This window comes from Mustela putorius, unplaced genomic scaffold, assembly GCF_011764305.1.
Source record: "Mustela putorius furo isolate JIRA1106 unplaced genomic scaffold, ASM1176430v1.1 tig00003863_pilon_pilon_pilon, whole genome shotgun sequence".
Classification (NCBI taxonomy): domain Eukaryota; kingdom Metazoa; phylum Chordata; class Mammalia; order Carnivora; family Mustelidae; genus Mustela; species Mustela putorius.
In genome coordinates, this window is record NW_025422015.1 from 25,018,467 (window position 1) to 25,041,448 (window position 22,982).

Genomic DNA, 22,982 nt, shown 5'->3' on the forward strand with positions numbered 1-22,982 from the left:
GATTATACGTAGAATTAACATTTAAGATATTTAGTAATAAGTTCCTTTTCTGTTCTTCTGAATTTTTTTTGTGAAGTGTATTGGCCTCTTTGTAATGAATTTTGGGGATTATATCAGTAAACTTATATTATGGTTTCTTATTAGCATAGATAAAGATGATCTATTTAAAGTTAGTTTAATTCAGTATTCCATGTGTCCTAATGTAACATGTGTCAATCTTTCTTTTTGTTCTTAATGGAAGAAGGATCATTACAGAGTTGATGATCACTTACATGAGCGAATTTGCATTACAGCTTAATTCACTATTGGAAAAGATTGTGTCCATTTTTGAAGACCATTAACAGCTGTGCTAAGGATATTGTGTTTGCCAACATATTTTGTCCAAGAGTTTCTCTTTTTAAAACCTTGTTATTCTAAACTATTTAAGAAAATAAAAAGAAAAATAATCTGTGTCTTAAACTAAATGAAGTTTGTTCTTTATATATAGTAAAGAACCATGAAAGAAAATTTCATATGTTTCTTGCTATTCTATTTAGTCAGGAAATTAAGACTGGACGCAAGTGCTCGGGAGGGGGAGAATGTGAAATATCCTAGTACAATCTCTTTTATTTATTTATTTATTTATTTTTAAAGATTTATTTGTGTGAGAGAGAATGAGGGAGCAAGAGAGGGAGCCCAGGCACAGGTCAGTGGGAGGAGGGGCAGAGGAATTGGGATGGAAAGTCCTCAAGCAGACTCCCCACTGGGCAAGAAGCCTGGGGGCAGGATTTAATCATGGGACCCTGATAGTATGACCTAAGTCCAAATCAGGAGTTGGTTAACGGACCCTGAGCCATCCCAGAGCCCCTAGTACAGTATCTTTAAAAAGAACGCCCTTTACAAAATGCTCAGAGCTGTCCGGGGCTCTATTGACTTTTTATTTTTCTCTATTTAAATTTTATTTTTTTAAATTTAATTTACTTATTTTTAATTTTTTGAAATTATTTTTCTCCAATTTAACTTTGTTCTAAATTAACCCCAACACTAGTTTTTACTGAAAAGTTTGACATCAGAGAAGACTGAGTTTAGTATTCTTTCTTTCATCAAGTCTGTCACCATCTGTTTAAATAAAGAGTCAAGAGTTTAAATGCTGAATGAATGTTTAGGCAACATCGTTTTGGGGTTGGGATACTGATGTTTCTTTCTTTCTTTCTTTCTTTTTTTTTTTTTTAAAGATTTTATTTATTTATTTGACAGACAGAGATCACAAGTAGGCAGAGAGGCAGTCAGAGAGAGAGGAGGAGAGGAGGAAGCAGGCTCCCTGCTGAGCAGAGAGCTGGATGTGAGGCTGGGTCCCAGGACCCTGGCATCATGACCTGAGCCGAAGGCAGAGGTTTTAACCCACTGAGCCACCCAGGCGCCCCAGATACTGATGTTTCTTAGTACCAGTCCTTTCAGTGAGCATTTTAGGAATGGAAAGAAATTCAGGCAAATCCAAATTAGCTTGATTTTTATCTTTAGGTGAACAATTTGCAAAGCCCCATTAAGGATTGAGATAGAGGAAGCTGACCATTGCAGCTGTAGTTAGATGTTTGATTGGTAGGGAGGAATTAGCAATCTGTGAAATGGCTCTTCAGAAGTGATTTTCCTCCAAGGGTCAAGGAATTTGGGATTGTGGTTTCTCTGACATGATTTGCAGATACTCATTTTGGTCTTACTGGTGGCAAATACAACTGAAATGTAGGCTGCTTCCTTGATTTTTCATCCCCTCTACCTAAAAGTTCTTTAATATCTTGCCTCTTTTTGTTGTGCTGTCTAGCTCAGAGAAATGTTAAGTTCATTAGCTATGTTTTTATGAATTAGAATCTTGCTAAGATGCTTCTCCTTTAAGTAGATTTTAATGCTGTGTCTGAAGGTGTGTTGAACTCAGAAACATGTGTAGAGAAGACAATGTAGTAGAAGACTGTGTTATAAGACTTTCTAGTGAGCCTTAAATGGTAAACAGGGCTTGTATATAATGGGATTACCTCAGGGTGTATTTTCTTGTGTTATCTGTTACGTGTTATCTGTTGTAAGGTTGAGCCAAACATTCTACTTCCATTTTCCTCCATTTCTCTTTAAGCTATGCGTGACAATTAGAGTTGTTACTACTATTATTGTTGTTGCTGTTATTTTTAGCAGGGCTTGAATTTTTTCCTACTCCTGGATAAAATCCTCTGATGTCTTCAGTACAACTACAGATTAAAATCTAAGCATTTTATATCTAAAATCTTTCATATTTAGTTGTATTTCTGACTGTCCCCTACATACTTTTCTTCATTTTCATAATACAGAAATTTTTGAGGATATTTGAAATCCCCAAAGTCCCATGTTTCTTTAGAGTTGCATGCCTTTTCTTTTGCGTTTTCTTTAATTTTGGTCCCATTGCCATTCTGGCCCAGCTTTATCTTTACTGGTCTTAATAGGCCTAAGGACATGCAGCTTTCTCTAACCCTCCCTGGTGTAGGTAGCCAGTTCATTTGTGTTCTCTTTGACTTTGGTCATACTGTCATTTTCCTTCGTAACACATTGTGTGTATGTGTGTGTTTGCGCGCGCAGGTGCATGTGTCTATGCTGTGCCACTATGCATTCATCAGGCCAGGAGCAGGTTTTTTTTGTTTTGTTTTGTTTTTTGTTTTTTAAATTTCCTGTCATCTAGTTCAGTATACGGTGTAAGTATTTACCCTTGAAATATAAAATACAAAAAGATTTTAAAAAATGTTTTATGGGAGATTTATTGATATGCCCTATGTGCTGCAAACAGATATATGATACATCTCAGATTAGAATTTATTGTAAGCTGCAGTAGTAAAAGTCATCTTTTTGAAAATTTTCTTATCAATCAAGTCAAGTGGACTAATAACTATTTCCAAAACTCTTGACTGATAGGGCAGTGATGTGCAACAACAAATAGTAAGGGTTGACCCACTTCTTTTGTACAGATACTTCCAGTGGTTATTACTAGTCAGAATCCTGGAGTCTAAAATTAACCATGGCTATGAAGGGCAGCAATTAAGGTCATTTGTCTTCCAAATGAGCCAATGTAGGTTCCATCTGTAATTCAAATTTATATACAGAGGCCACTCACACTATTATAAAGGGCAGTGGGGGCCCTGAAGGCTTATGTTACAAAGCAGTAAGTCATTTTGGGCTTATGATAGCAAATTATATCTTGAGAAAAACTTTTCCCTTGCTATGTGAAGATGCATTTCCTAGCAACCTTTTTTTTCCATTGATTAATTTTAAATTAAGATGTACATCATTTTCCATGAAAGCATTTATAAGAGGCTATTTTAGGATATTTAAAAGACATTATTAAGTTTTCAAGCTACTGAAGTTTGATTATTTTAAAGGATTGATGTAGTCATAGGAATGATTCAAGGATGCCCACATACATGGTCTGCTTTCAAAAATGGTTATTAAGGCTGTAATGTCATCTGAACATATCTGATCTTGCCTTCTTGGCTTATCTCCGTCTTTAGTGAGGAAAGTGATTTTTTTTTTTATATATAAGCTGCAAACTTTTCTTTAAAAAAAAAAAAAAAGGTTCCTTGTTCATGGAGAAGAATTTATAGGCCAGAAGTTTAACACTCTGTAGTCTGCTGTTTGGTCAGAGAATTCACTGAATTTCTTCACAGAGATCCCCATGGAAACTAAACAAATAACTTATTTGAAAGGAGACAGGTTATTGGTTTTTCTCATTAAACCCACTGCTGAATTTTCATTAGTTCTAATCCATTTTCTTTCAAGATTAGACATACAGGCCAGTTCTTATTTTCATGAAATGAATAAACTAAGTATGTTGAGTTTTGTGTGCCTGTATATGTACGCTGAGAAGCAAAAGTAATCATTTTACTTCTGCCATAAAATTACCCCTGGGGGGGGGCAGGAAAAATGATTGATATAAAAGGAAAGGCTACCTCCATTTATTTTTTTGAAAAAAGGTTATTAAATAAAGTGGTAATGGTGAGAGTAATTACAGACTAAATCTGATCAGTTTTACGTTTTAGTTTTTTCCCTCCTTTTAAGTCGTAAGTGTATATGAAAGTAATCTAAATAAGGTATGGAAGAATGAATGTATCACTGACCTCAAACACTTATAGATGCTTTAAAGCTTTATTTGTTTCATTTGCTATTTCAAATGTTCTTTCAAAGTGTTCTTTTCAAGCAAGGAGTTTGGTAAGATTTAAATATTAACTTCACCTTTTTGAACTTGCATCATGAAAAAAGACAATTTTTACTTTTCCCCTTCTCTGCACCAAAGTCGTTAAAATCTATTTAGATTTCAGGTGGTTTGCGTATTTCAGGAAAGCTTCGCTATACAAGTATCTTTTACTATTTTTAGTCTTTCAAAATCTGTGCCTTAGCCTTCCTTCTGAAGCTCAAACTGGTTTCTTATTCAAACAGAAACTACTGATACAAATTCATTTTGTGTGAAAATTTAATGGGAATAGTCAAAAACAGGAGTACCAATTATTATTGAGTGCCATTTTACATATTCAAAATAATCTTTCCTTCTCCAGCACATTCTCAATTTTTAGCAAATCTGTAAAGAATATAACAATAATTTTTCTCTTCTCTTAGGTGGCTGTACTTTTGATGATGGTCTAGGGGCCTGTGATTACCACCAGGATCTATATGATGACTTCGAATGGGTACATGTTAGTGCCCAAGAACCTCATTATCTGCCACCTGAGATGCCTCAAGGTGAGAATCATTCTGTTTACCCAGTATTGAGGGAATGGCTTTGGAATATGTATCATTTTCATACTTTTGGTGTAACACAGTCATTTGTTATAGTAAACTACTAATGGGCAAGCTACTTGACCACACCTATGAACCTTATTTTTGTCTTTGCCTTTCCTGCAATAACTTTTCTATAATCCTGTATTCTTCAAGAATGCTCATTATGTTTTTGTTATATCTGACTGGAAAAATATATGTATTTGTGGTTCTTGTTTTTTTTTTTTTTTAAGATTTTTATTTATGTATTTGAGACAGAAAGATACAGAGAGAACATGAGCAGGAGGAGCAGGTGTCCCAAAGAGCCAGGAGCCTGATGCTGAGCTTGATCCCCAGACCCCGAGATCATGACATGAGCTTCAGAAGGCAGAAGCCCAGCTGGATAAGCCACCCACGCACCCCTGTTTTTTTTTTTTTTTTTCCCCTATTTAATAAAAAGGCAAAATGTAAACAAAACCAAGAAAAAAACACATAAAAGCATAGCAAACAGAATTCTTTTAAAATAACCTAAAATGGAAGATCAATTTGCTTAATACCTATTCAGTTAAATGACATGTGTTTAGTACAATCAGACTGAAAGGAAGGGTTTATAGTCCATGATGGGGAGAAGCCTTATCTCATTGTCGCTCTGCTTGCAAGCATACAAGTGGCTCTGAGGAGAGGGAGCCAGGACACAAAATTGTCAAATGGAGGAAGAGGTCTTTTCTGGGTAGATTTTAGATAAATAGGGCTGTTCCCTATTCATTTTCTATCTAGACTTTGATATATCCTTTGATTTCTGGTTTTGTGAAATAATGCATCTTATTGGTTAAGCCAGTCTGAGTTGTGTTTTCTCTTACTTGTGAAAAACACATTAATGTACAGTAGCCATCTAGACATATTATTTTATAATGCATCATTTATTAGTACTATCAGACTAATATTTGTGCCTTCAGTTCTACATATTAATTTGGGGTTAATTCCAAACTCTGTATGTATATGTTTAGCAATAATTTATTAAATTGTAAAAATTAAAAATGTCAACAGGAATACTAAAATATAATATTACAAAGCATGAACTATTTTCCTTCTAATATTTAGAAATAAATACAGATTATACCTATACATTATATATAATCATGTATATATAATAATATACAACATAATATTTAACAACACAATATATTAATATGCCATGTAGTAATATATAATCATTATGCAATTATTATACATAATCATATATATATTTGATAAGCTGATTACCTGTTGCTGATAATTTAAGTTTTAACACATGTTTTCATTACTTTTATTATGATCTTTTTAAATTTAATTTTATTTTTTCAGTGTTCCAAGATTCATTGTTTATGCACCACACTCAGTGTTATTATGATCTTTTAAAAATACTTTATAATTAATTTTCTACAAATTCAGAAAGACATTTCTATAGTGAGTGAACTTTAGAAATGACAATTTTAGAGGCACGGTGGCTCAGTAGGTTAAACCTCTGCCTACATCTCAGGTCATGATCTCAGGGTCCTGGGATTGAGCCCCACATTGGGGTCTCTGCTGAGCAGGGAGTCTGTTTCCCCCTCTCTCTCTCTGCCTGCTTCTCTGCCTACTTGTGATCTCTGTCTGTTGAATAAATAAATAAAATCTATAAAAAAAAAAGAAATGACAATTTTAGACTGGCCACTGGAGATGAAAATGTCAATTCAAGTGAACCAAGGAAGATAGTTTTATCAATAGCATTTCTGAATTTACTAAGTAATCTGATGTATAGAGCCAAAAAGCTTAAAACATCAGCAATAAATGACAGTACACCACAAGTGCACAAAGTAAACAAAACTGTGCCTAAATATTACATTTCCCAATTATGGTTCCAGAAAAGAATATAGTAACTATATTCTTTGACAGGTTTTTATTGGTCCCCCCTCTAATGTGTATTTTGAGAGTAAGGTGAATTAAATCTGCTTTCTGTTTTAAATTGTCACCTTCCATGGCTGAGTAGGCAAATGGTTATCTCAGAAGCTGAACTGAGCCATAATTTTCTTGTCAGAGGAATAAATTGGTATTAGGTGGCTGACATCCTTTGCTTCTTATGTATGTCTCCTGGGTTGCCAGCAGACCCATTTAGTTTTGTGCATAGGTGTGTATTTATCTTTCAAAGGTATAGAATTTTATTTTCTTCATACATTTTAAATGAACAAACTCCTATAATATTTCACCTGAGTTTTCTCTGTGGTATATTTAGAATTTTTTTTTAAATATAAAATTAAAAGGGGTGGGCTGGGATGCACACATTTTGACTGTTTATCATCAGAGAATAATCAGAAAGATGTTGATTTATGGAAATGTTACCATTGTTAATTACCATTGAAGATGGATAATGAATAGCTGAAGAGATACTGCTCAGATGACCTTGTTGGCTCACCTTTGATGAACAGCTTAATCGCCAGTTAGAGTACAGGATGATACGCACAGAAAATGAAAGTGTTTGAAATTCAGCCACATCTTCCAATTAATAGGACATTAAGTAATTAATCATGCAGAGGAGGGAAAAGGTCATGGCTACTTTACTTTGCCAAATGTGACTTCTATTTGGTCTTTAGGGAGAGTGAAAGAAAGCACCCATGTGTATCTTTTATTGCTCTCTTTTTACAATAGATACCATTTTTTCCCCACTTTCCTTCTGAAATTTCTTTACAATGCTTCTGATATTTTTTTAAAAACACTGTTCATAACAGAAGTTAAAACAAAAAGGAGACATTTATATTTATCCTGTTAAAATTTTATGAAGGGTCCATTTATTTTCACATAAGTAGTCAGGCATGTTTACTTGTTTCATTTATTAAACAAACAAACAAACAAAAACTCTCAAACCTTTGGCAACCCTTAAGTAAGAAGTCTAGGTCTCAGATGTAAACTTGTTATTGATGTATTGAGCTCTCTAGACAGCACTTGGACATTGTTAATTGCCTTCTATTTATTGACCTTTTTGGACTGGAAACATAGAAGGGAAGAAGACAGATTGGGTGGACAAAATAGACTAGAATAATAGAAGAATAAAGATGGTAGGAAACAAGAAAAAGGAAAGAAGAGAATTCTTTCTTAAAGACATTTTGCTATCAATAATTGTTTAAAATATTCTTCAGCAGTCCCTAGCCCCAACACTCCCTTTGTCAGGTGACAATGATGATGACTGAAAGGCCTGCTAAGTGCATTAAAAATAGAATGCAAAAGAATTAATTTAGGCCATTTAGTATTAGGGTAATGGCCAAAAATCATAGGAAAATATGAGCACCTCCTCAACTCAGTCACCAAGGATATGTGAACTATATTCACAATGAGAAACTACTACACACTCGGTAGGAAGATGAAAATCAGAATTTCAGGTTTTGTAAGAATACAGAGCAAGTGAAACTCTCATATACTCTTGGTCAGAGTATAAATCTGTGCAAGCATTTTGTACAACCTAATGGCCTAGTAAATCCATTCTTGGGTATAAGCCCCGTAGAATTGAGTACACATGTTCTCCAAATGACATGTGCAGGAATGCACTAGTGTTCATAACATGCTCAAACTGAAAGCAATGCAAGGTTATCGCTTAACAGTGCAGTGGATGAATATGCATTTATGGTGGTGCATTCATCTTAGGGAATATTACACAGCAATTACAGAAATGAACTGTTGCCATTTTTGATATGAATGAATGTCACAAACATCACATTGAGGGAAAGAAAGCGGACATAGAAGAATATGTACCCTATTTCATTTATATAAATTTCAAAGACAGGTTAAACTATTGATGATGTTAGAAGTCAGGGTATTATTTACTTGCAGGAGGGGGTGGCAGGGGTGAGGGATTATTAGTGCTTGGCATGTGGCATGGTGGGCCTTCTGTTTGGGCAATAAATACTGTATTTCTTGTCTGGATGGTGTTTTCATGGGTATGCCCAAACTGAAAAATCATTGAGCTGTATATTTATGACCTCAGGACTTTTCTCTATATATCTTATTTATTAATAAAAAGTGGCAGAAAATAAAGCAAAATAAAGCCAGTGCTCACAGGGATGCCATGGCAAAACCAAACTAATAATTAAAAATGTTATAGATTAAAATAAAAGATGTATCATAGGACATCTCAAATGGACTCAAACTCTTTTCCATCGTTCTGGATCTGCACCCCAACATTCAAGGAAAATGTGGTTTCTGAGCATCTCTGAGCCTTTGTATGCTCTTTTCCCTCTGATTAGACAGTTCTCTGCCCACTTATCAGCTCATCAAATTATTACCCATCCTTACTGTGTCTATTCAAGTTGCATCTGTGTTGGAAAGATTTTTCTGATTGGCTTAGAACTCATATTTTTTTCTGTCCTCATATCTGAATGTTTTCTACTGCATTTTGTACATATTTCAGTTGTAGCTGTTACAGTATCATCTTTGTGTATGTCATTCTTTCCTCTAAACTATAAGTTCTTTGTGAACATAAACTGTATTTTTTTCGATTTCCCAAGATACTATTTCATTTTATTTAAGCAAAACTGTCAACTTATATAATGTTTTTTAAAATACTTTGGTCGAGGATTAAACAAAATTTTTCTTTCACTTGCTAAAAATTTAACTGAATAAAACAAATGCCCTAGTTCTGGGACATTATATTCAGTTCAAATTTTAATGTGATTAGAAGATCATCATATAATTATTAATATATGGCTTTTGCCTTTGTAAATGATTTTACCTATTTATTTCAAATATAATTTTAAATGTTATTAATACTACCAAGAAGGAGCTCCCTTTACGTTTTCTCTCTCTCTCCTTTGTCTTTTCCATGTCAAATTCATCTCAATCTTTTATTCCATGGAAGCCTGGAATGAGAATGAGAGATGTTACATAGAAGTAGAAATTATTCTTTGATCTCAAATACATCTGTGTCTGTGACCTTCTTTGTCAGATATTCTCTTATGCTTATGACCTCATGAAGCAAACTCATTTGACCATTTTGCTATATGTTCTGCCTAGATCTGAGATTGGGGATCATAATTGACATCTCAATACATTTATCATCTACTATAATTATAACTGCTTTTTTTTTTAAACACCTTTTTGTAAAATGACTAATTGAATTTTAGTTTAGAGTCTCTAGAGTACCCCTTTGGTAGTATTTAAAATTATGACTATGTTGTATCTCACCTTCAGTCTGGTACTTTTCACTAATAATAATGTAAATCAGTATACACACTTCCTTCCATAAAATGCATACATGCTATGTAGACATTAAGAAAGAAGACTCTCTGTCATTAAATTAATCTGAAGACTGAAGTAGGAAACTATTCCTCCTTTGTTATAAAACCTAGTGAGGTGTCATTCATTAGTTTAAGAACCTATTAAATCTTAATTCTGCCCCCTTGTCAAGCCCCCAAACTAAAATATAGAGAACAAGTTACACAGAGAAGGATAAGGAATGAACAATGCTGTTAAGAAATGTATTTTTAGGGGTACCTGGGTGGCTCAGTGGGTTAAAACCTCTGCCTTTGGCTTAGGTCATGATCCCAGGGTCCTGGGATCGAACCCTGCATTGGGCTCTCTGCTCGGCAGGGAACCTGCTTCCCTTACTCTCTCTCTGCCTGCCTCTCTGCCTATTTGTGATCTCTGTCTGTCAAATAAATAAATAAAATCTTAAAAAAAAAAGGAATTATATTAATTTATTACATTTAGAACTATGTATCCCCCCCCCCCCGCCCCGCCTTTCTTAATCTCAGAGTTCAAACATGAATTATTAGCCGGGTTGTTAAATAAAGGTTGCCTTCTTCAAATATTTATTTGGAGAGACTGAATGTGTTTGTGTATTTAGTAGGGAGTGTGCACGGGTCACATGATTGTGTTGCCTGGCTTTCTTTTGATAGTGTGATGTTTAAAAGTCAAATAAAACATTGAGTTCCACAATTTGATTCATATGATGACATTTTATAGGTTATACAATTCCAGCTAAGTTTTCTATGCTAAGATGATAATGTCTTAGTTTTATAAGAGAAGACTTATATAATTTGCTAAACAGTGTTATTATGTATGCTGTGATTCATATTTTTATACATCTCTAGAGAAATTTCCAGGGAGTTTTTGCATTGACTTATCATTTCTAACCTATAAGTCTATCTCTGGGAACCTTAATCACTTATAAAAATGAGTGGATCACCTGCCTAATCTTTTCATCACTCTATTATAAACAATTGATAGTAAGACACAGGTTTCTACCTGTGTCATAGCTGCCAAAATCTTACACATCTGAATGAACAGAATTATTTGACAGCAGATTTACCAAAGTCAAAGGATGGCAGAGATGGTAAGATAAAGTTGTGTACAGTGTTGGTATATAGTGTTGGTTAATAGAGATATTAAGTTGTAGTATTGTGGCTGATTTTGTTTGTGTTATAGGATAGAGCAAATCAGGCCAAAATGTTGGTTTATTTTCTTTTTGTAGTCTAGTTATCATTGTCTATTAATATGACTAAAGATAATGTGTGTATGTGTGTGAACCTGTGCAGTTTGTCTTAAGGAGAATTGAGAGATGGGTAGTAGAGTGGAGATGAAAGACAGGGAGACGAGGACAGACAAGAGAACAAGAGAAGAGCTTAACATCAATTCATTAACACAGATGGGAGAACTTTTAACTCGTGGATATAGGCATTAGATTCTTTTTTTTTTTTTAAGATTTTATTTACTTATTTGTCAGGGAGAAAGAGGCCCAAGTAGGGGGGAGCAGCAGGCAGAGGGAGGGGCAAATGGAGGGAGAAGCAGGCTTCCTGCTGAGCTAGGAGCCTGATGCAGGACTCAATCCCAGAACCCTGGGATTATGACCTGAGCCAAAGGCAGATGCTTAACTAACCGAGCTGCCCAGGCATCCCAATAAACATTAGATTCTAAGAAGGTGACAGAGCCTGAAACCTTACAGGTTTAAAACTGTAAGGCCATGCATCATTTGATGATTTTCAGTTTTTTCTTTTTTAGTACTAGAATTCTTTTTATGAAAATAATATTTCTCCGTACTCACATATGTAAAATCAGCCACAAGGATCTAATGATCCTAGAACCTGTTTGCTTTGTACTCCCTATATCCCTACCTCTACCCCCTTCTCCACTACCCCAGCTCTATCAAGATGGCTTCTGTGAAAATCACTTAGTGATAGAAGTCTCCAAAAGACACTTTGTAAACAGTGGTTTGGTGCACATTCAACATAAAGTGTGCAAAGATGAAGGTACTTACTACCATTAGCTATGACTTGTTAGTGGCCTACTGGGTTTTCCTATACTAGGGACATGATATATTTTCTTAATCCTCACACGAACCCTACAAATTAGTGACATTTTAGAGATAAGTAGAGTGAATAACTTGCTTAAAACCCCCCAGGGATGGGATTTGAAATTAGGTTCATGTGTCTAATATCAAAATTACTCTTGCACAGTATTATCCTGCTTTGTAATCTAGTGTAGCTGATACGTTCTTGAGTTGCTCATGGACATTTAATCCACTGTATAATGAGGTATCTATTTTGATTTTTTACTGTTTTGTCTAAAATACTATTTCCGTAATTTAAAAGCTGTGACTGTCTCTTTTTAAATCTTTGCATGAAATGGACTCTGAGATTTGTTTGGAATTGAGACTGTCAATCCCTAGGGAGATACTTCGTCCTCTCTTTGATTTACCTGTGTGTTATTTTTAGTGATTTGATGAACACTTGCCCCATGTCTGTGTAAGCAGACCTTTGAAAACACCTATATTATCTGCTGTCTCATTAGAGCACATATGACAGAAGAAAAAATAGTGGACTAGAGGAATCAGACTAAAGTTTAGGGTTTGAAAATAATTTTAAGACTTTGTTTGCAGTGGGGTATTTTAGGACTAGAATTATGGGCTTATTTCAATGTGTTCTTCCAAACCATGTTATCATGTATCTGTTGGTGCTTTTGCCCTCAGCACGGAGAAGATAGTTTACCACATTTGAGTTGCTTATTAAAAACAGTGGGAGTTGAAGGCAGTGCAGGGTCAGAGAGAGAAAAGCAGTAATGGACTTCATGAAGGGAGAAACACTTCTTGAAGGCTGGTTTTTAATGTAAGGACTATTACCCTTGTGGACATAAATGCAGCATGAAGAATGTCTAAATTACTGTGGACAGAAATGGCATGCTGAGACAGGGATATTTTCCTGATATTTCAGGTACATAATGTATCAAAGTTAGGTATGTCCCAATATAGCTCAGTGGAAAAAAACAGGTTAACCTTAAGAAAGAAAGAAAGAAAGAAAGAAAGAAAGAAGAAAAAAATTAATAATTGGTGTCAGGCTAGAGAAGATTCAGCCCTTTAAATGGATTAGGATAAGAATACAGAGTAATTTCAAAGACTATACAGGTACCTTTAACGTATATCTTAAAATCAATACATAGTCCAAAGAAACAAAATTACTTTTCCTTGGGGGAGTGTGACCGTGCGGTGATGACCTTATACTTTTCCTCTCCAAAAGTAAACTTGCCTCATGGTGGCTAAGAAATTCTTCTAGTCCCAGTTTAAAAGCTTATTATCTTTCAAACAAAAGGAGAATACCAGGAAAAGAAAAGTCTATAAAAAGAACAGATGATAAGTAATTAAATTAGAGATTATTTAAAGGATATGTGATGTTGCTTATCTCATAGTTGATATTATAAAAAATATAGAGCTCTGCTTATGTACTTGTCATTACATAAAAAGGTGCTTTTTAAATCTCGGAGTTTTGTCAGTTTTCAAATCTAATTTCTGCTGAGTGTACTACGGTATGTTGTACAGACATATTCCCCTTCCCTCAAAGAGCAAGTTATTGATTGGGAAATATCTCTCAGCAAAAAAATGAATGTTTTCTACACTTAGAGTGCCTGGCACCTTATAAATGCCAGCAGCATCATGAACTCTTCACCTAGGGACATAGATTAGAGAAATAGGCTGCTGTGCTTCTTAAGCAGTTGATGAGAAGAAAATTAAATAGAACAATTCCACAAACTTCATTTCATATATTTCTGTACCTTCTCCTTTCCCCTTGATTTTAGATAGTTGGTGAATTAAGTAGGAATTTGGAATGTCAATTTGGCTATTCAAAGTTATATTTTGAGTGTATGATTTTATCCAAGCCAGGTTAGATGCTTTCCTGACCACATTTATCTAATCTCAGGCATTTTTTAAAAATACTGCATTTCACCTAGTTTTTCTTTATTTTATTTACTTTTTTTTTTTTTTTTAAGATTTCATTTATTTATTTGAGAGAGAGAGAGTGCATGAGCTGAGGGTAAGGGTTGTGAGGAGGAGGGAAAAGCAGACAACTCCTCACTGAGCAGGGCCCAATGTGGGGCTGGATTCTAGGACCCTGGGATCATGACCTGAGCAGAAGGCAGATGCTTAACTGACTGAGCCACCCATCACTTAACTTTTATAAAAGCCCTCTGAGGTATATATTAACCTTATTCTATAGATGAAGGAAATGGGGTTCAGAGAGGTGAAATAAATCACCAGAGGTTTCATGCCTTGTAAAAGTCAAGGTTAGGAATCTAAGTATGTACAGATAGAGGAGGAAAAGATCCAGCTTTTGAAGTCTAAACAAGTGTAAGTAGAGATCCTTCTTTAGAGACTACAGGGGAAAAAAGCTACAGGGCTGACTTGGAGGTATGGTCAAAGTTGTATCTTTTATGCTTTCTCCAGCTCCAAGTAAGGAAGAGCCCAACTTAAAATGCCTTTAAACAATAGGGAAAGCTGCTTTCACATAACGAAAGGTCCAGGATTGTCTTTGTTGGCTTTGTCTATCTGCTTCTCCATTTTGATAGGTCATCTTTTTACTTCAGGCTAGTTCCTCTCGTGGGTTTCAGATCTGTAGCTACTCAAGGTATTAATTTCAGAAATGAAGAAAAACAGGTCATCTCTTCATTATATCTGTTTGTTTGTTTGTTTTTTGATAAGCATAAAGAACTCTGAGGTGTCCATCAATAGATTCATCTTTTTGTCTAATTAACCAAAATTATGTCACCTACCCATGCCTAAACCAATGAGTGATGGGGACAATAAGGCATGATTGACTTTTACTTCCAGACCCATCCTCCTCTCCCAGCTGGAGATGAGGTTGAAGTCAGTGCCAGCTTCCCCTGAGGCTCACCGGCTGGCCAGATTGTAATGGAATAAGAATGGGGTGGATATTGGATAGGTAAACAATAGCACCTGTTACAGAGCTATTCAATGTAAATATAGTAAGATGGCTATGTAGGTGGTAGAATTTTGAGGCTGTGGAATTTAGAAGAGTGGATGAATAAAGCATTTATTAGAGCAGCATGACATTCTCTAATGCATTGTCAGCCTAGTGTCAGTTTTTCCTTTATTTCAAAGCATTTATTGGATCTATAACTGAAGACGTGGGAAATCTTCATGCCCTCAGTAAATTTATTTTAGCTTTCTCACGTGCAAATGTTACTATTGAGAGGTTTTTTTTTATTCTCTCCTGTTTGCCCTTGACTTTTGTGACATAGAAGAAATAAAGTAACGTACTTTTTAAAAAACTCAAAACCTAAAAGTGAGTCCAGTGTTATATACATTAGATGAATGCATGATGAAGTTATATTTAATTTATTAATGAGGGAACCAGCAGTATAATATAACTGGCTCAAAAGACTGTAGGAACAAGGGAAGCGTTTATAATTCACTGAAAGAAAGAATGCTGGGATAAGATTCCCACTTTTATACTAAATAGATTAATGTCCAACAGGGCAATAAATCTGAGATCCTTAAGGTTGTCTTCACTATAAACAGGCATCATTTGCTTCTCTACTAGATCAAATTTATTTGCAGGCCTATTATTATAAGTATCATTTGTATTACTACGAACTTTCTACAAATTAACATTTCTTCCAGATTTATAAATCATCTTAATCAGTAGTGAATAGTGACTCCGACAAATTTACATGCTCTTAGAGTAAAGGATAAGCAGTCATTTTTTTTGTCTACTTCCAAGGTTTGTACTTCTTCCTCCCTCTGTTTTCCTCTTATGATCATAAATACTCTCCATTGATAAATTCGTATAAAAACAACAACAAAAAAGTTGATTAAAAAAAAAGATGATTTTTCTTTCCTTTCTTTTCCTTTTCCTCCTACTCTTTATCATCCTTCTTCTTCCTTTTCCTTTTTTGGTCTGATTCATTTACAGAGGTACATCAAGAAGTGTTTACTAACAGATACAAGCTTCATAGTAAGATCAAAATATATAGTATCTAGTGCATTGGAAAGTTAAACAACCAGTAAAGGCAGAAAATTAACTTCTGCTTGGGGATGTTATTAGAAGTCTAGGATTATATTTTTAATAACTTCTGTCACTTGAAAGTTTTTTAAAAATTGCCCTTATTTATGGGACGCCTGGGTGGCTCAGTTGGTTAAGCAGCTGCCTTCGGCTCAGGTCATGATCCCAGCGTCCTGGGATCGAGTCCCACATCGGGCTCCTTGCTCGGCGGGGAGCCTGCTTCTCCCTCTGCCTCTGTCTGCCATTCTGTCTGCCTGTGCTCTCTCTCTCTCCCTCTCTCTCTCTGACAAATAAATAAAAATCTTTAAAAAAAAAAATTGCCCTTATTTACTCTTTTATCCAGAAACTAAGAAACCAAACTCAAATTATTCATATCTACTAGGTATTACCTGAAGTACCTGTAAGTGTGGATAAATTCCTGTCTGTGTCTCAAATCAGCTGGGATTCCTAGCCTGTCATAAATTGATCTTTCTTTCAAGCAGAGAACCTGCAAATTCAGACTAAGTAGTAGATCTGATTACTGAGGAGGTGTTGTTAAGCATTGGTTCCACATATTGTTACTTTGGAGGGCTTACTATGTATGTTTTAATAAGCACTATTCTTAAATATAACACTCCATAAAATTTAAGCATTTTGGTTACACAGTTCATTTGTCAGATTACATTCCAGTGAAAAGGAAGGGCCTATTCTTGTATTTACCATTGGCAATACTCAAACAATAAAGAAACTTAGATAAAGAATGTATTCCTGTATATCTGAGTGGTCAGTGGGAACAAGCTACCATTTCAGGTTTTAAGAAAACTGGGTTCAAGATAAAGACCATTAAGGGGCGCCTGGGTGGCTCAGTGGTTTGGGCTGCTGCCTTAGGCTCGGGTCATGATCTCAGGGTCCTGGGATCGAGCCCCGCATCGGGCTCCCTGCTCTGTGGGAAGCCTGCTTCCCTCTCTCTCTCTCTCTATCTCTGCCTGCCTCTCTGCCTACTTGTGATCTCTGTCAAACAAATAAATAAATAAATAAAAAGATAAAGACCATTAAAAAATATACCAATAATCTTCCAAACAAATAATTCCAATTAGATTTCCCTCATTAGTTCATTAATTTAGGCTTAACTTCATTGTCCCTCAAATTTCAGGATAGCATTCTGCTATGAAGTCATTATTCATAGAAATTCTGGCTCTGTGTCCTGGGATGGTCTTGCTAATATGTTTTGTCAACACAGAAGCCTATACCCAGGCTAGTCCTTGAAGACATTATAGAAGAATCCTCCTTAGTCCATTCATTCCCTTGAGACCATTAGTTGAGGACCCAATTTCTAGAGCCTATAGCTTTTAGCAGAGCTTCAGGCAAAATACGGGAAAAAAGTATGAACCACTTACTATTAAGACTGAATGGCTGTGATTAATATATTGCAGTAGCCAATAGTACCTGAGTAGAGAAGAGAACAGTTCCCCTTCGGGATCCTGGACTTAACTATTTCATAAGGATTTGGTTGTTTCGCTTGAGGGTAAGGAAATACGGACAGTGAGGGTAGTAGCAGATCTCAGGTTCTTCCTATACATTGTATTATCTTGGGCATGTATTTTATTTTAATAACATTTATCTGAAGAAAATGTACAGACTGTTGAACTTTTCTGATTCAAAGATCTTCCTGTGCAGTCCTTACAGTGTGGTTGAGCTAGCTAAAAATGTAGAGCATGCCAAACTTGAATTTTAGTTTCCCTGGTCTTATCAGGTAAAGGACCATATCTTTATGGTTGTCTAAAGCTCTAGAGGGAGTTCTATTAAAATATTTATATTATTTAAAATATAATATTAATTTTTAATAAATATATTAAATATAAATATATCAAAATTTAAGAAAACAATTTTAGTAAATTTTAATATATTAATATATTAAATTTAATATACTAAATTTAAATATATTAAATTTAATATATTAAAATTTACCAAAGTAAATTTTATTATAATTATAATTATATTATATATAATTATTAATAATTCTATATAATTATATATAATAATTATAAAAATATAATATTAAAATTTTTCTGAATTTAGGATCTTTAGCAGGCAAAATCTAAAGTTACTATAGGAGATTGGACACATGATTAAGATAGTAGCATAGGTACCTGAGAACAAGGAATATTATCACTATACTAATATTTATTGTAATAGTAACTACATTAATATATTAATGGTATTAATATTTAGCATTTAAAAATAAAATAGACGGTAACACAATTTTAAGAAAACTTAGCTCTTTCAGAAGTAATGAAGTTATGTTTGTTCTTTTTTTTTTTTTTAAAGATTTTATTTATTTATCAGAGAGAGAGAGGGGGAGAGAGTGAGCACAGGCAGACAGAATGGCAGGCAGAGGCAGAGGGAGAAGCAGGCTCCCTGCTGAGCAAGGAGCCCGATGTGGGACTCGATCCCAGGACGCTGGGATCATGACCTGAGCCGAAGGCAGCTGCTTAACAAACTGAGCCACCCAGGCGTCCCTGTTTGTTCTTAAAACTATAATAAAATCAACATAATGCACAAAATGTTGTTCTAGAGAGATACAGAACCTCTACTCAAACAGAACGTTAAGATTAATTTTTACAGCCTCTTGTACAGAGGAGATTGAGATTACTAAGATCAATTCATTATTTTAACAGAAAGAAGACATAATTCCAATCTGGCATTAATGTAATATCTCGCATTAAAAGCTTTATAAAATGTTGTAAAAAAGCATATCGAAACTTTGTCAACTTTGAAAAAAGTTTTAACACAGTTCAGTGCTTCTTTTCAGGATGCATTACTTGTAAGTATTATACTCTAGGATAAATAAACTTCTCTCACTCTTGTTACAGTTTATTATAGCCATTGAAGTTCTGCTTTTGACTGTGTTCTTTCATACTCTGAAACAGTCATATGTGTTTTTTCTTTAAGACAAAATAACTGTCTTTTCCCTGGCACATAATTTGGCACTAGTTATAAGCTTCTCCCACTTAATGTAAAAGTCTTTTTTTGAAAATCAGATATTCTGTCAATTTCTTGTTATTTTAGATGGGAAAAATTGTAATGTCTGAGACTGCTAACCAAAATGCCTTGACCGGTTAATTAAAAAGTAACTAAAACACAGCATACAGAGTAGGTTTTCAAACTAGGTGCTGAAGTTAATGCTTAAAACATCGTTTTGTGATCCAAACAATTAATATTAAATTTACTGTACTTACTTCAAATGGAATACGTTGCTGTATTTTCATTATATCTGCACACCTGCAGCTTATAGTTACTGTGAGTTTTATTTTGATGTTTTACTAACTATATTAGAATGTAATTCACAATTCTTTCTATGCATAGGTTAATTCATTTACTGTATTGAATTTTTGAGTAATATGTAAAAATATTTTCTCAGAAAAAAAAAGGTTGGCCAAAAATCTGTGTATTGAAAGATATCTCTATTAAGTTGGGTATTAATCCAGAATCATTGTGTTGATAAGAATTCTAACAGGGGAAACATTTTGTAGGATATACCTATGTATAGAATGCATCAATTAGAAGTTTGCTGGAAACGATTTGTCAAGACAAAGTTATTCAATGAGAAAGGAGTAAGTTTTAAAACAAGAAAATGTTAATTTGAAATTCTAGATCTAATTGTTGGTAATGAACCAGACTATTAGGATATGATTATGCTCTCTAAATTACTAGTTACAGTAACAAATAGATAATCCTTCTCTGAAATTTTTAAGAAATAAATTCAGTATTAATTGTAGGTAGCAGTTGGATATTTAATTTGTCTCAAGGTTCTCTTGTTTGCTCTTTATGGGGCTAAAAAATAACATAGAATTACCTAGAAAATAAAAATTTGTGGTGCCTGGGTGGCTCAGTTGGTTAAGTGTCTGTCTGCCTTTGGTTCAGGTCATGATCCTAGGGTCCTGGGATCGAGCTGCATGGGTCCTCTGCTCAGTTGGGAGTCTGCTTCTCCCTACCCCTCTGCTCCTGCTTGTGTGCTCTCTCTCGAATAAATAAAATCTCTACAAAATTAAAAAAAAAATGTTTGAACTGTAGATTTTTTAATGTAATCCTACTATTGATTTTGACCTACCAGTTTTGTGGCTTAGAACAATGATATCTAAAACAATGCTAAAGGATATGCCAGTGTTAATAAAATGATATAGTTCTTGAATACAGAGTTAAGTGACTGATACTTAAGAATAAGGTGAAACAATACCATGATTCACTTCTGTGCAGTTTAGCACTGTTTTTGGTGCTTGGACTTGCAATCAATAATTGGTGAATGACTCAAAATCTTTTCTTCCCCAAGAAGGCTTGTTTTAACTTTGTTTTTATGTTTGAATTATTCTGAACTGAAAGCCTGGAATGCTTGTGAATTCAGGTGAACTTACATGGTATTATAATATGCATACAGCTAATGATAGAGATAAAAGTGATCTGTTTCTATGTGTTTAATATAATTCAAAAGAAATATAAAATGTTCCTAAGAAGTCCAGTTAGAGCAGAAATACAGTTGAGAATATAAGGAGCAATACTTTTCCTTGCTTTTTGACTACAAGAGAAGTAGCCTGTCATGAATGACTATATCACATGACAAGGTATCTTTATGTTAAGAACACTGCCATCAACACAGAATGACTCAAAATCTTTTAAAAATATAAATGAGATTTTTCTCAACTTGTTTTCTTGAGAACATATATTAATTACCTTGAAATGCCAATTATTTTTGAATGAAGAAATGGAATGATAATATTGCCGAAAAAAGAAAAAAAAGATGTTTTATGAAATGATTTGAATTAACTATTGTTAATGTATTCTGCAGTTTCTAAATTGGCCCTTTGAAGCATTTCCATGAGGAGAAATGGGATGGGTCTAGTTACCCATCCCATGGGTTGGGTTGAGTTTAATTCCAACCGTGTTATATTTCCTCCTCTTTCTTTATGTAGAAATGATTTCTGGTGCTTTTTTTTTTTTCCTTATCACTTTTCTTATTAAACATGTTCTAATGGTTAACACTATAATAATATTTCATTGTTCCTGTTTATGCTTTTTTCTATGTGTTATGTGGAATCTTTGGAATTTTAGATTTTTTTTTTAAAGATTTTATTTATTTATTTGAGAGAGAATGAGTGAGAGAGAGCATGAGAGAGAAGTTCGGAGGGAGGAGCAGACTCCCCAAGGAGCTGGGAGCTGGGAGGAGCAGACTCCCCAAGGAGCTGGGAGCGGGACTAGATCCTGGAAGTCCGGGATCATGACCTGAGCCGAAGGCAGTTGCTCAACCAACTGAGCCACCCAGGCGCCCAGAATTTTAGACTTTTGCAGCAGTAGAGGGAGGTGACATTTCATGTTGTGCTTTATAGTTTAACTGGGCTGGTGAGAGTCTAATTGTGATTGTGAAGTCGCTTTGTGTGACACTGATTTTGATTATTTTTTTTTAAACTGGATTATTCAGGTAGATTAATTACCAATGAAATCAAGAAACAGGAGTCTCCTCAGCTTCGTAGAAGTGACTCTTTCTTCTTTTCTCTTTTACTCATAACTAAAATCAATGAGGACAGTAAGCCAGTGAGAAGAGTTGACTGTTGCTATTTATGTCACATTCCTCACCCTAAGTTGGTTTCTCTGGTCAGTGTTCATGTAGATTTCCTTCATGCTGCTTTTAAATATGTACTTCCTTTTTTTCATGGATACTTGGCTATACATGGTTATACTGTAATAATAGTATACAATAGTAGAAGACATGTTACTTTGTGTTCAGTTTTTCTTGTATTTTGACACGTGAAGTCCCCCAAATTCTGTATGTTGTAGAAATTGTTTGGGTGGTAACACTGGAACAGTATCCTTAACATCATCAAAATGGGTTTCCATTATACCTAGAAGAGACCTTAGAGATGATCTCTAATTTAGCCTGTCATTTTACAAACAAAATAGAGTAAAAGCAGGTAAACTGACTAGAACTCCAGTAACCTGAAATTAAGGCCAGGTTCTATTGCGTGCTATTTGGTTATGACATAATAATCTTTCTGTGCTTCCATTTTCCCATCAGTAAATTAGGAATAATAAGATCTCTCTCTTAATTTTGTTGTACCAGGAAAGGAAATGTTTATGTAGTATCTACTAATATCTACAGGTAGTTGATACTGAATAAATATTATTTCTCTTCTTTCCACTGGCCCAGGGTGACATGGCTGGTTAGTAATCTCATTAATCTGTAAGAAATTGATTTGAATTCCTTTCACTTACTTTTTTTTAGCAAGAAGTAAATTGCATTTCCCAATTATAATTTTTCAGCTACTCATTAGGAATTATTTTATGTCCAATTCAGAAAATCACCTTTCCTACATAACTGTTCACTGAATGCAGATGCTTTGGACTATGACACATAATGATGTCTGAAAATGATTTCCATAGAACAGTATTGTAGGTCATCTTGAATTTTCAAATATTATTTTTGACAGAGATAGAATATTTAAAGATGGTAATAATTTGGGAAAAGGTTTATTATTTCTCAGCTCTTTAAGACTTTTTACACATTATTTTTTTATTTGGCTTCCTGAATTGCTTTGAGATCATTATTATTTCAACATTTTAAAAATGAAGGACATTATTTTAAGTCACATTCCTCACCCTAAGTCCAGATTTGGATTTTATTTAATGTCAAAAGCAGTCATAGCCTGTAATTACATAAAGGCATAGGAAGAAGACATGCAACAACATTTGAAACATGGAGAAACTGGAAAAACTGTTAAAAGTATCTCATGCTACAGAAACTGAGTGTCTGCTACTGTATAAGAATCTTTAAGCAATCACTAACAAATATCTAGATTTGAAAAATCGAATCAGATTCTATCTGATATGGCTTATTATTATTATTTTTAAATCCAAAGTTTCTATCATGCAAACTGATTTTGATTTCATAGAACTTGTATAAGTACTCATTTGGCA

The 22,982-nt window shown here is 34.4% G+C and overlaps 1 protein-coding gene across 7 annotated transcripts in view; it reads left to right on the forward strand.

Annotated features, from left to right (window-relative positions):
• Positions 1 to 22,982, forward strand: part of PTPRK (protein tyrosine phosphatase receptor type K) — a 563,647-nt gene that overhangs the window by 121,271 nt on the left and 419,394 nt on the right. For all 7 annotated transcript variants that reach the window (XM_013063592.2, XM_004740175.3, XM_004740177.3 and 4 more), the window contains exon 2: positions 4,603 to 4,725. In XM_013063592.2, coding sequence (XP_012919046.1) covers positions 4,603 to 4,725 — 123 coding nt within the window. The remainder of the gene's footprint in view (positions 1 to 4,602; positions 4,726 to 22,982) is intronic.